At 54.7% G+C, this 13,741-nt stretch overlaps 3 protein-coding genes across 3 annotated transcripts in view; 1 reads left to right on the forward strand and 2 right to left on the reverse strand.

The window, feature by feature from the left end:
• ZBTB33 (zinc finger and BTB domain containing 33) overlaps positions 1-13,741 on the reverse strand; it is a 74,172-nt gene that overhangs the window by 17,880 nt on the left and 42,551 nt on the right. The gene's annotated exons all lie outside the window — the stretch shown is intronic.
• ATP1B4 (ATPase Na+/K+ transporting family member beta 4) lies at positions 726-11,918 on the reverse strand. Its single transcript, XM_049828086.1, has 8 exons — positions 11,868-11,918; positions 9,009-9,171; positions 6,173-6,301; positions 5,240-5,344; positions 4,764-4,960; positions 4,273-4,329; positions 3,595-3,690; positions 726-2,109 (listed from the first exon to the last, which is right to left on the reverse strand). Exons 1-8 carry the CDS (start codon positions 11,901-11,903, stop codon positions 1,948-1,950), a joined length of 945 nt encoding a protein of 314 aa, XP_049684043.1. The 5' UTR covers positions 11,904-11,918; the 3' UTR covers positions 726-1,947.
• The window catches only part of TMEM255A (transmembrane protein 255A), a 28,185-nt gene continuing 28,108 nt past the window's right edge, over positions 13,665-13,741 (forward strand). The window contains exon 1 of the mRNA XM_049828085.1: positions 13,665-13,682. The gene's annotated coding sequence lies outside the window, so the exon portion shown is untranslated. The remainder of the gene's footprint in view (positions 13,683-13,741) is intronic.

The following is a 13,741-nucleotide window of genomic DNA, read 5'->3' on the forward strand; positions in this document are numbered from 1 at the left end:
GGGAACAGATAGAAACAAAGTTTTGTCCTGTTGCTAGCTGGAGAGCTGTTAATTTCATGGCCTGAAGCATGAAGGGTTTGGTTTCCTTTAAGGATCCTACAGAAACAGAATTTTTTTAAAAGAACTAAAGCAATTGCCAGGCAGGGAAATGTTTGTGGGCTTAACTTATTTCTGATGTCAACGGAAGAGCCACTAGCACGGCAGCATCTTCCTTGGCAGAAGCTGGTTTCTGTTGATCAGAACGTGCCCTTTCAGATAAGTCGTGCAGGCAGAACGATTGTGTTGCCCTAGCTCTGTCGGTGTCCTATGAACAACCACATCTGAGCAAAATTAGTTCCTAAACTACCTCTGGTTCAGGTTTTTAACAGTTCTTAATAAATAGGTTTTGCTCGATGGTTGGTTGTGATACTTGGGGTATAGTGAGTCTTATTGTACTGGGCTTCTGAACTCTTTGGCCCTAGAAAATTAATCAAGTGCTCAATATTAAAGGATCACATTACACGCTGCTCTGAAATTCAGTCCCCAACTGGCCAGCACAGGGAGCTAAAGTCACAAACTGCATCTCTTGCATCAGTGTTTTAAGAATGGTACCATAGAGTTAAGTTTACCGTAGTTGCTTTATTTTTAATACAAAAAAATGACTTCTTAGAGACTTATATAGATCAGGAAATGATGGCAGATTAAGTACCTGGACTAGAATGTAGGACAAACATACCATAATGCTCTTGTTCAGTCAGTAATTTTAGTAAGTGTGCTCTCCAACTAGTACATTATCCTAAGGTGTCCTGTCCCGCTGTGTTCTCGTAGCTCACCACATGCAGAGCGCAGTTCGTCTCTGTCAAACACGAAGGCTGTACGCTGGCGGGTCCGGGAGGGTCCCGCTGCCGCGCAGCAGAGGTTGCTGCGGTGAGCGGCACTCCTCTCTGACAAGGGCGAGTGTGCTTCAAAGGGCTTTGAGGGTGATAAATTGACGACTTCGCCAATACCAGCCTTGACCCCTTAGCGATGAAAGGACTAAGCATTTTCCTGTGGTTTTCTGCAGCATTATAGCTGTGACCTCTCTGGAAGGGGGAAGAACAGGCCTGAAATATTTGGGGGGGTGGGGTGGGGTGGGGTGTCTAACCTTTTTCACAGGCACTTCTGTGCCTGAAGAGGGGAAGGAGCAGCCATCAACCTGCGAACCTGAACGGGGGGAGAAGAGCTCCTTTCACTTGTCCCTGCCTAATGGACTTGATGAGGATTCCTGGGGCAGAGAGAAGTACTGGAGTGAGGAGGAGGAGGGAGAAATGCATTAATCTTCCCACTTCAGAAAGGAACAGTTGGAAAGGTTCAAGGGCAAATGATTTTCTACATGGCCTTTGCTCCAACACCTGGGGTGTGCTGAACAAGCACTGTAAAATGTTGCATCAAGATGCTCTTGGTGCTGAAGACCCTAGGAGGCATTTTGAGATCTGCCATTTTCACTTTTTAACTGTGTCATCGCAGGCATAATCCAGATTTTTTGCTTTTTATTATTTTAACAAGAATAGTGCCAATAAACTACCCTCTTGTTAGCTTTTGCCTGAGAAACGCACATAAAACTATGGCAAAGATTAAAATTTAAAGCCAGGAAAAATTCATTCCACAGAGGTCACTCGTAAAAGACCTTATGAAAATAGTATTCAGATACCAGAGATTTTTTTTTTTTAATCAAAACTGAAATGCCTTTGCAGGTTCTCTGCCCAGGAGGTAACTTTTAATTTTTACTAATAATCATTTACATCAGATGATGAAAAATGTGGTTCTGTGCTCCATTGCATCTCATTTGTTTCCTAACTACGAACAAAAATAAATTAACAAAAATCTCCATGTGCCTGTTTTTCCTAGCAGAAAAAAATGCTGGCTTTATGCTTTAAAAAGGAAAAAGCCTCTGATTGACTTAACCTAAGTGCCCAGTGTTTGCGGTGGCTACTTTCCAATGCTGAGCGTGAAGATGATTCGGCCCAGGAAGCGGTCGCTGTTAACATCGTTGACAATACCTTTCCCATTCAGACTGCACTGAATAGGAACCAAATGATTCTTCTTCACATCTGTAAAGTGCATAGCCACCAGTGGGGATGTATAGTTGACCTGAAAAGAAGGGAGATTTAAGTGTAATTTTTGAGGGAGCCAAGAAGCAGGCAGTGCTTTCATGTTCAGTAAAAACCATTAGTAATTGGTTCGCGGTTCCCAGGCGTCTGAGTGCGTTTGCCTGATGTCCATCCTGGTGCCTCAGGATGCTGAAGCTGAGTCTGTGCCTGTGCCTCAGGGGGACGGGATCACGTCAGAGTTTTGCACTGCACTGTGCCACTTGGGTTGATTAGCCAGGACAAGTAAGGCTGGATAATGGGACTCTCAAACACTTTCTGCTGTTCTAAAAAGCGACCTATGACTTGTTCCTCGGATCTGTGCGCTCAAAGGACGTGCAGACCTGGCACCTGGGGCTGTTCCTCGTCCTCAGCCAGCAGCAGTATGACAATAGGAGTCTAGTGCCAGCCTCATCTTCCATTTCAGCTTTTGTTGTGAAGGTGCGTTACCTCCTGTCCTGGTTTCGGCTGGGATAGAGTTAATTTTCCTTCTAGTAGCTGGTATAATGTTATGGTTTGGGTTTGGTATGAGAACAATGTTGATAACACACTGATGTTTTCAGTTGTTGCTAAGTAGTGTTTACACAAAGTCAAGGATTTTTCAGCTTCTCGTGCCCAGGCAGCAAGAAGGCTGGAGGGGCACAAGAAGTTGGGAGGGGACACAGCCAGGACAGGTTGATGCCAACTGACCAAAGGGGTATTCCCTACCGTGTGACACCACGTCCAGTATATGAACTGGGGGGAGTTGGCCTGGGGCGATCACTGCTCGGGAACTAACTGGGCATCGGTCAGCGAGTGGTGGGCAATTGCATTGTGCATCACTTGTTTTGTATATTCCAATCCTTTTATTATTACTATTATTATTATTTTCTTCCATTCTGTCCTATTAAACTGTCTTTATCTCAACCCATGAGTTTTACTTTTTTTTCCGATTCTCTCCCCCATCCCACTGGATGGGGGGGGAGTGAGTGAGCGGCTGCGTGGTGCTTAGTTGCTGGCTGGGGTTAAACCACGACACCTCCTAACGCTGTACAGCCCAGCCCAGCCCAAAGCAGTGCTGGCCAGCATGTTCAGAAATAGCTACTGCTGTTGGACTGCTCTGTTTTGAACCACCCAGCCTGAAGTGGTTTTGTCATAGCTTTGATGGAAGCCCCATCCTTTTTGTCTTGTGTCACCTAACCCCTGACTTCCCTAACGCCCTGGGAAAATGCCGGTGTTGAGACCTTCTCTGGCAGTTAGTAAAGCCAGTCTTGGTCTCCAGATGATAAATGTAATCATTCCCATTGCTGGCAAGGGGGAACCGGAGTCCCCAAGGATTTCCCGCAGTTTGTCAGAGACAGAAATAGAGTGCTGTAATCCCAGTGCCCACGGCCTCCCTCCTGCCTGCATCTGCCCAAAATAGCCAGAAAGCACATCTGTACTCTGTGCAGCAGCTCCTGCCCTCTCCTTCCCAAAGAGACATAACAAAGATGCCAGAGTCCGTCCTTACGTGAGTGATCTTGCCGTAGTAGGGATAATACATGAGATCAAACGTCCCGTTTCCAGGGTAGAAGTCCACCGATCTGAGATTGCTCTCATTGCCTTTCTGTGATTAGAAAAGAAAAAAAAAGGTACACGCGTAGCACATGGGACACAAAAAACAGCTCCCTTCAGAGTAAGGTGAAGGAGCTTTAATACAGACATCTCTTGTAAACCCATATCAGGGCTCAGCTCTGCCTGCCTGCCTGCCTGCCGCGTGTTTGCTGTGAGAGCCAGCTGCCGCTGCAGCGAGCCAGAGCATAACAGTGCTACGAAGGCACAGGTGAGGGTTACAGAATTTGCTGCCTGTCGATCCCTCCCCGCGCTTGCCTTCTGCTTTATTGCTCTCTAAAGGTACAATCCAGCTGCTGCCTGGGCAACAGGAGTCTTTCCTTCACCCTATTGCTGCTGGCTTGCAGGGTGCTGCCCAGGACCGAGGGTCCCGCAGAGCAGGTGGGGGTGGATGTGAGCAGCTCCTGCGTCTTCTCCCCCCAGCTCCAGGGTCCCGCTGGCACCCAGTCCTGCAGGGTGAGGCTGGCAGGAGCCGGCAGCGCTCGGAGGGTAAGGGCCCTGATATTGGTGGGGTCCATCAGAGGAAGACATTTGACCTTCTACGCACCACGCTGCCGAGCATGAATGAAAGCAGTACCTGCACTTTGCAGCTCACGCTCACGGGAACCCCAGCACCAGGGCGGTAGCCTATGATCTGCAAAAACAAAAGACATCCATGCTTATATGAAATGCAGTGCCAAGTGCGTGCTGCCTCCCTTCGCCAGGGCTTAAGCTCTTCTTCGTGCCAGTCACGTTGCTCAGGACAGAAGTTATGTGCTCCGTCCGAGAGGCAGATCCCATTATAAAGAGACTGGGGTCTGAGGTGTAGCCCTAACGCTCAGTGCGTCCCACACAGGAGCCTGGCACAAGACCCTCCAAGCACTCAGGTTTCAACAAATCAAATCAGGCAAGTTTTTAGTGTTTCTTTTTTATGTTTTCTAGCGGGTATGAGCCAGCAGGTTTGGGGATTCTAGTTCCCATTTTCCCTGGGCCTGCAAAGTGGAGGAATTTCAGTCCCTGCATGGTCTTTACTCTATCACACTGGATTACACTGAAGGAAGGAATTAGGACGGCCAGCTTTCTCCATACCCGGTTCATCTTCAGCAGGATGCAGGGCTGCCCTTTAGAGTAGCCAAACGTTGGGTCCTCAATGCCAGAGCAGTTCTGCAGCAGTGAGCGCTTGAACTGGCAGGCCTTCTTCTCCTCGCTTTCATTGCCCCCTTGGATGAAGTACTGTCCTGAAATGCACTCGATATTCTTCTCCTCTTGAACTTTGTCATCATAAGCTGGTGGGAACCAAGAGACTCGTTAACGCTTCTTGAGACCTGCACAGACCCAGGCTCTCACATCAGCATGTCAAGGGAGTTAGCAAGTCCCACGTGGAAAGGCAAAGCTCCCTCCCACAGAAGCTCCCATGACCACCTTACGAGCCTCCCTTTCTAGATGGGCTTCATGAGATGCCGAGAGCTGATCTGCACCCCAGGAGGAGACCCCTGCACTGTGTGCGTGTGCTCGTGGATGCAAACAACTTGCCGACACGACTCCTGGGGTGCCTAAGAGCTTACCTGCTAGGAAGTGGTGCATGCTGTCCACGTAGGGCTGCCACGTGCTAGGCTGAGAGACGTTGAAGGCAATGGTGAACCCGTTCAAGTACGGTCTGATCATTACTCCTGGAGAAGGAGACGGACCCTGATAGAGCAGGCACGGGTGGACTGGCCACAAGATTGGGGCGCGTGTTGCAGGGGCTGGTTGCATTGCAGCTGGGCTTGGGGCTGGGGACAGGCACGAGAGCAGCCGCACCAGCTCACAAATAAACTCTTTCCTCAACCCGCTGATCCCTCACCTCTATTTCACACCCAGAGAACACCATGCACATCAAAGTATCCCAGGAAACATGGGAGACCTGGAAGGTCTCAGCAGTGCTGCAGGGAAGAGATGGGCTTGGGGGTGCACCCAGAGGCTGAGGGGTTCCCCGTGCAGGGAGCGGGGCGACCGGGCCTCATGTTCCCCACCAACACAAAAACACAGGGAAAATGCTGCTTCTGTCATAGGGAAAAGATGTTTTGAACCTTATCTTGTTAGGACTCTCCCAAATAATAATGCATAAAAGCTATTCTTGATTTGCATTTTATTTTGAACTCATGGGGTATAAAAGAGCAGCAACTGAAATGAATGGGCATCACCTACAAAATGCCTAAACTTCCCCATTTATCTTGAGAATAATTAGCCTGATAATTAGCATAATTGGAATAACAATTAGTATAATTAGCATGAATGCTTCACACGGGGCTATTTAAGATGCCTGAGCTTCTGCAGAGAACCTGCAGCTCTATCAGTGCCCTGAGGTAAGTGACACCACCTCCAGTGGGATGGAGGGCTGGTTGACCGTACAGCCCCAGCAGGGCTTTACCCGAGGGTCCTGCCACACCATTTTGGTAGCACTTTGCTGGGCTGGTGCTAGTAGAGGTGCCCAAGGCCGGGCTGGCGGGGGTACGTACCCGGTGGAGACACACGGTCCCGGTAGGTGGGTGTGTAGGGGCTCAGCGTGAGCAGCATCACGTACATGCAAAAGGCAAACATTCCCGCCAGGCACGTGTAGAAAATGAGGTAAAACAATAAGATCAAGCCTGCAAAAGAGAGAGGGCATGTTGCTGTTAACGCAACCAGAGCGCGTCCCACGGGCTGTGTCCCGCAGGGATGCACAGCCGTGCTCCGCATACGGTGTCCTCCGCGGCTCCGAGTCTGTCGTGGAGGTGGGAGCTCGCAGACCCCCTCCACGCACGGACCTTGGTGGTTTTGGGTGCAGGACTCTCAGCCAGACACACTCTCTTCCCCGGGCAGCTGCCGTTTGGCTCTGAACCCCTTTTGCTGCGTGGCCTTTCCCAGAGCTGGGTCAGGACCAGGTCCGTGTCCCCACCTGCCTCGGCTCTCTCCAGCAGATGGACCCCACCTCGGATCTTGCCCTTCCCACCCCTTCTTGGCATGGTAACACGTACAGGCACCCAGCGGCTTCAGCACATCCAAACTCCCGATGGGGGCTGCGGGGCGATGCTCCCGTCCCGATTCGTGTCACCGGCGCGGCAGGGACCCCAGCGCTGGGACTGAAGCGAGCGGCGTCGCTCGGGGGCTGCGGCACCGCTGGCTGTTTCGTAGCCCTGACGTCCAGGGAATAGGTTTGTTTTTCCTCTGGACCAGGCTGATGGCTAAGGATGTCTCAAGAGGCCACGGCCTATGAATAAAACCCAGCGGCTCAGAAAGCAAAGTGAAGCCCTAACCCAAACATTTCCCAGGAGAAACGTGCCGGCAGCTCGGAGGGAGCCCTGGGAACGCAGATGTGCGCTCCTGCCGTGCTTCTGCCGGGGCCGCGGTGCTGGGAACCGCTGCGGGGCTGTGTCCCGCTGCGGTCCTAGCCGGGGAGAATGGGACCATCACCATCGCTGGTGGCACAGCAGGGACAACATCCAGCCCTGCCACAAAGATGCTGGGACGGTGCCTCTGCACCAGCGTGGCGAGGCCGGAGCTGCCGCTGGGATGCCGAGCCGACGCGTGTTGGGATGTGGTGCTGATACCATTCCCGTTCTTGTTTCCTGCAATGCAGCAGGAAGGGTTGTCACCGGCAGAGCCGGGGGTGCAGCTTTTTGCAGGGGCTGGGACCTCCGGTGCTGACCTTGTGGCCAGCCGGCTTCCTGCGTTTTGGCAGCACGAGTCCCCTGAAGCCCCCAGTCCCTGGAGAACACCTTCATGACCAGGGCAGGGGAGTAGCCCCAGGCTGGGCAAACTCTTTCCTCCTCACCCATGAGATGAGAGCGGGAAAACTCAGCGCCATTTACCTCCAAATGCTCTCATTTTAAAAGAAAATTTGATTTTGACAGTAGCTTCAATGCCTCTCTCCTGCCCTCCCCGTACGGGCATGTGAGCACACACGTGTGTGCAGCCAGGGGTATGTGTGTCCATAGGGTAGTGGGGCCGTATAGCACACCCTGATGCTCCCAGGGTGCAGGAGGCCGCTGCACCCTCCCTGAGACTGTAAATAAATAACTTCCAGCAATAGCCAGCTGGGGTCACATGCACACCAGCCTGAGCAAGACCTCTCACAGGGCTTTTCTCAGCACCTGGCAGAGCCTCCAGAAACCCAAACCTGCATCCCTAAGGACTGTCACCCCTGTACTGCTCCCACACTTCAGTCTACAACCCTTCCCATCCAGCAAAGGAGCAGCAAAACCGGGCTGCGTCCGTGGCTGGCAAAGCGCACCGGGGAGCAAACGTGGATTTCGAGGCCTGCCCCAGACTCATGCTTGTGGGTTTTCAGACTCCTCTGGTGCTCGTGGGCAGTTTCCTTTGTTTCTCCCAGCTGTCACCACAGGCTTTGCAGGAGACCCAGAGTGTTTGGCAGGGACACGGGCAGGCTATGGGGCTGGGAACGCTGAGCGGCAGCCCCCGATAATTCGCAGCCTCACACTGGTGTGGATGTGCAGGTGACGCTGGGCTAAGGTTGGGGATTTTCACTCCGCCGTGGGGGCTATGTGCTGTCAGGAGAAAGGCAGAGCTGCAAAGGTGGACGGCATCGCGTGTGCTGTGGCACCTTGGTCTCGGAGCGAGCCTGCAGCACTGCTCACCCCACAGCCGCGGGCTGCTCTTAACCACCCAGGGCACCTCCATGCTCAGCTATCATCTTTGAAGGCCACATGGATACGGATAAAATAGGGCGTTCAAAACCCTCACTGGCACATCCCAGCCCACCAGCCTCGATAGCCCACAGAGGCTCTGCTGTGGGCACCACGTCACACCCCGGGATGCTGTGGGACAACGGCGATGACCAGCCCTTCCCACCCTAGAGCCAGGGCACACGCAGGCAGGATGGGCTGCTCAGCCCTGCAGCGTGCACCCTCCCCAAAACCCCTGTCCCACAGCTCAGGTGCTCTTTCCCCACCAACACTGATGACCCCAAAACCACTTCCCCACAGGCTCCTGACCGGTACAAGCAGGAGCCGGGTCACTGGTGGCAGCAGGGGTGCATGGCTGCAGCAGACTGACCTGCAGCCCCTGCGCTTCCTCGGGCTCTTAATTTCTTCCCAGTACCTGGTTTGGACAGCCCACAATCTTTGCTTTCACATTCTCAGTAAACATTAGCATCCAGACCAAGGGTAACTTTCCCAAGGTTTTCTGCTTGTCCTCCTCACTAGTTCTTTATTGCACTGGTTAGAAACATCTACCCTGAAAACATGGGACGGAGGTGGTCAGTCCAAGCTATCGAGGGTGTTCGCGGGCAAGTGCATCCATTGTGAAGCAGAAAAGGCAACAATCCCCAAAAGCGGGGCTCAAGCAAGGACCTACCCCAGCTTTTGGCCGTTCTCCCCAGGCATGTTCTCTCCTCTGGGTTCCACAGGAACGTCTTCATCTCCCCAGCCAGGTCTGCCCAGGTTTTGCTCCCCATCTCTGCCTTGGTCTCGTCCTCCCCTCTGTCAGGATCCTGGACCTTCTCCTCATGCTTATTTTCCTGGAAGAGTTACAGGACACAACCCCCACATGCAAGCTGAACATCTCATTGGCCAAAAATAAATGCAAAAGCACTTAATAGCTGGAAATGTTTCAAATTTCCATTTTCCCATCATCACTCTTGAGTTAAAGAGAGGCAGTTTTGGCTGTTCTGACTCAAGATAGCTTAGATCCCAGCATCCATTTTTCCATGACACGTACGTCACTGCCGTCACACCGGGTACTGTCTCTTTGTCCCCGCATTTACAGAAACTCATCTTTTACCACCTACATGAACATGACCAAAGAAAACCTGTGAGCTGGGAGGGCCGGGGTTGTTCCCACGCCTCTGCAACATCTCTGAGCTCAAGTGCACGTTTTCTGTGCTACCACAGATGACAGCAGGTGGCATTATTTAAGAGGTCATCCAGTTTGTTTTTCTTGGCATGTGAGCAAGTGTTTAGTCTTTGGAGAAATCCCTGTGTTGTTATTTTTTAATTACACTAAGTTCCAGGGAATAGCATCTCCCGGGTGGCGAGAGTTTGCTTTTTGCCTCGGTGGTGAAAACTCACTTGTCTGGAGCTCGGGAACACAAATCTCTCTGTACCTGCGCCTGGCCAAGAGTTGCTTGAGACAAGACATGACAGCCATCCCTAACTCCCCTTCAACCTGGGCACGCTCTACATCTCCAAAACCAGGCAGCGACGTGGGAGAGGGTGAAGACCTCACTTTGAGCTTGGGGCAAGGCTGGGCCAGGTACCTCTGGGGACAAGGGCTGATGCTGAGATCTGGATGAGTTCATCACCTCCCCACGATTTAACGCAAACGCTGCTGCAGGGCTGATCCGCTCCTGGCTGCGTCAGGGCCACGCTCGCCCACCCTGGCCATGTCTCCCTGAGGCTACCGTGCCCGCTGCAAGCGTGGCCCCGCAGCAGCTGCACCAGCATGATCACCCCGTGTCTGCGCTGAGGGTCATGGAAACCCACCGGCCACGGGCACCTGTTGGAGCCGGGGCCGACAAGCGAGATATCGGCTCCCCGCGGGTCGCCCCAGGGGAGCCGGGAAGCAGCCGAGAGCTTGGCTGGCAGTCTGGCTTGGAAACACTTTCAAATAGCAGGGGGGATTAAACTCTGCTCAGATACACAAAGACTGCAAAACAGTGAGAATCGGGGGAGAGTACCGACTCCAAAGCCCAAATTTGTGCCTTGGAGAGCCTGAGTCAGACCCAGGGGGGCTGTAAACCATCACCATCCCACTGATCGCCCCGATCGGACCCAGTTAAAGCCCCGATGGGGTTCTTCTGGGAGCACGCTTGCGTCAGAGCGCTGCTGCCGGCAAAATGCCCACGGCTGCCCGTACAGCAAAGGCAATGCAATGCTTGGCCCAGGTCCTGCACCGCGGGCTGGGGCCCTTCCTGAGCCAGCTCCTGCATGGCCACAGCCCTGTACCATGCAAGGCTGATGAAACCAGAGGATTTCAGAGCAGGGAAGCGGCGGCTCCAGCACAAGTCACCAGCAGGGACACAGGAGAGGAGGTGCGGGAACTGCCCGCTGCCGGGACACCCGCAAAGGAGCAAGTGATGGAAGAAGAGGAGGAGGAGGTATTCTCCTTCCTCCTGCTCTCCTCCCTGTTAAATAAAAGAGCTACCGGCAGCTGTTTTGGAAACATTTTCTCAGACTGCCAGAGTGGTGGGGACTGCTCGGAGGGACTCTGCACCGGTGCTTAGTGCTGCTTTGGGAAAAGCCCTTCGGATATCACACCAGCTGCAGCTCAGAGGCAGTGAGAGCAGCACACGGGCTGTTACGCAGAGCCCTCACCCAGAAGCTGCTACTGATGCTTAGAGCTGTGGGGGGACACGGGGACGGTCCCCATGGGCTCTCACCTGGGGGACCCCACAGCTGTGCCCTGCAGAAGGCTTTTGCAAGGAGGGAAAGGTTTGCAGCTCTCCTGGCTCCATGCTTCTTATCGAGCACTCGGTGAAGGGTCCCATCCTGCCGGGTAGGTGAGGCCACGGGGGCTCCGTGGCAGCGTGGGAAAGCTGAGGAGGCCCCAAGCTCTCCCCATGGGCAGGGAGGTCTGTGTGGGGCAGCTGGACAAGATGGGATGACCCCACTGCCAGGTCCCTGGCAGAGGTCCCTGAGCTAGGGAGCTAGGTTAGGTCTGGATTGCAACACTCCCAGGTGTTTTATCTTTGCAGCCAGGACCAGAGATGGTCTCAGGGCAGTCTCTTGCACCTGGACAAGGGGCAGGAGCTGGGATAGGAGGATGCTGGGGCAGGGAGGGTGTACAGCCACGGTGGGACCTGTCGGGACACTGGACAGCCCCAGGCTGCTGCCTGCCATGGAAGCTGGGCTGACTCTGGGTGGTGAAGCAAAGCTGAGGTTCATCTCTGGTGGGATCACGCTGTGCCGATGGTTGTGGGTGTCCTGGAGGAGGCCAAGGGCTTTCCCCCATCCTCAGCCCGGACCAGGTCAGCTCTCAACGGCAGTTTCCTCCTGCTGAAAGCCAGGTATGCAGAGGGTGGCCCATGCCCAGGTGTCCCCATCCCTTCTAGCCCCTTCGCTGCCCGGGACCACCAGCCAGACCCCTTGCTGCGCCTTCCTCTCTCCGTACAAAGTGCTTACACTTTGCCTAAGGGACAAAGCATTTCCTAAAGCGAACTAGCTATATTTATCAGCCGTGAAGCAAGTCCTAGGCAGCAGCCCCCAAAAGACTCACCGCCTTCTGGTGGGGGGTCCCGTGCTGGCCCTCCATGTCCCCAGCGCTGGCGTTTCCATCCATCCCTGGGTGGGAAATGCAGAGAAACATGAGTGTTAGCACCGCAGGAGCCTGGGGCTGAGCCCAGCGGCACCAGCCCCATCATGGGTGCCACTTTGCCCCGGCTCTTAGGGACGCGCAGGCACAGCCCCCTCCCCAGCACAGCTCCCCAGCCCCCAGAAAGGCTGAGTGAGCGCGGCTGCGCCAAGACCTTTGCCTGTCTGCGGTGAACCACGCTGCTTTCCCTCCCTACTCCACAGGACTTCAGCGGTCGGGAGTGGATCAAAAAATAACTTGCTTTCCTAAGAGGGGTGAGCTCAACGCAACAGGATCCCATCCCGAGCCCCCCCGGCATCTGGTGCCCTTTGCAGCACCCTCGCAGCATCCTGCCCCGCGCCCAAGTCCCCATCAATGCCAGCCAGCGCCCTAAATGGGGAAGCCAAGCTCTCTGCCCCAGCGAGACCATGGAGCTGTTAATAAACATTAGCAAATCTCTAGGGCTCTCGATGGCCGCATGTGTCCGTCAATATGTGCTTGTCAGTCACGGCGGGGCCACGGTTAATGCTTGCAAAACCTCTTTTGCAGTGAAGGGGTAGAGCGAGGGGCAGGTCTATATTTATCCCTTCGAATTGAGACAGCAGCTAGGAGCGCAGAGTTGGCTTCCTTGACGCAGCTGTAAGAGCCGGCCACAGCCACCGAGACAAAATCTAGAGGGACACTTTGCTGTGACACCCTGCAGACTGGGGCTGGGGAATATCAGATTTTCCCTCCCCCCCAGTGAATTATGGGCACAAGATGGTGCATTAGGGGCACGGGGGGGGGGGGGGGGGGGGGGGGCTGTGCTTGAGTCCCACAGCTGCAAGGGGCCGGTGTGGTGGGAGTGCTGGAGGGCAGCGGGGGGACGGGCCACTGGTGTCGGGCCAGCTTCCCCAAAACCTTGCCTGCTGCTGCACGGGCAGCAGCGCCTGGAACGTCTCCAGCGGCGTGATGGCAGCGTGCGAGGGCTGCCCGTCCCTGGCTGTGCCCCCATGCAGCTCTCCAGCAACAGCGGGACTTGTTTTACACCGTCTGTCTCAGCAGGAACTCGGCACCATCCACCAGCTCATTTTCTCAGCACTTTTCCAGTGGGGCTGGCGACCCTTCCCTTCGCGGGAGAGCCAGGCCCCGTTCAACAGCGGGGAAAGGCTGCCTTGCCACAGGCTGACGCTTTGCCCGGACATCTGTCCCGGGCTCCCACAGGGCTACACCACCCTGTCCAAGCAGGCAAAGCACCATTTCTCCCTTTCCTCTCCTGAGCCTGGCTGAAAGCCGCTCACCGGCTGTGCTAATAAATGGGCGCAGCAGGAAAGAAAGAGGTCTGGCAGCTGCCCCGGTCTGCATCGAGTTGGCCGGGACTTGCCGCACGCCTGCTGCCGGGTACGCAGGCAGGGCTGGCTCGGTACCGGTGCCTGCCCGCAGCCAGGCGTGCCAGCATTAGGGCATGCAGGCAGCCATGCTCATGGCTGGCTCTTCTTGGCCAGGCCGGGGCCTCGGGGCCGGAGAGCTGCCTGCCCGACGGGCAGGACCTGCGATGGGGCGCAGGGATTTGACACGTCCTGGGCCATCGTGGGGCACCAGCAGCTCCCTGGGGGCACACGTACCCCATCACGGCGGTTGTGTGGCCGCACAGCCCGGCCCTGGCACGGAGCGGAGGATGAAGCCGAGACCCATCCCCTCCATCACTGGCATGGAGCGGGGCACAGGCAGTGAGCACTGGGCTCCTCTAGTTCATCCAAGGTAAATAACCGCTGTTTTCTCTGGAGGTGATGGGTTCTTTGCCGTTAATTGATCTGGGC

The sequence above is a fragment of the Accipiter gentilis genome, chromosome 24 (assembly GCF_929443795.1).
Source record: "Accipiter gentilis chromosome 24, bAccGen1.1, whole genome shotgun sequence".
In the NCBI taxonomy this organism is placed as follows: Eukaryota; Metazoa; Chordata; class Aves; order Accipitriformes; family Accipitridae; genus Astur; species Astur gentilis.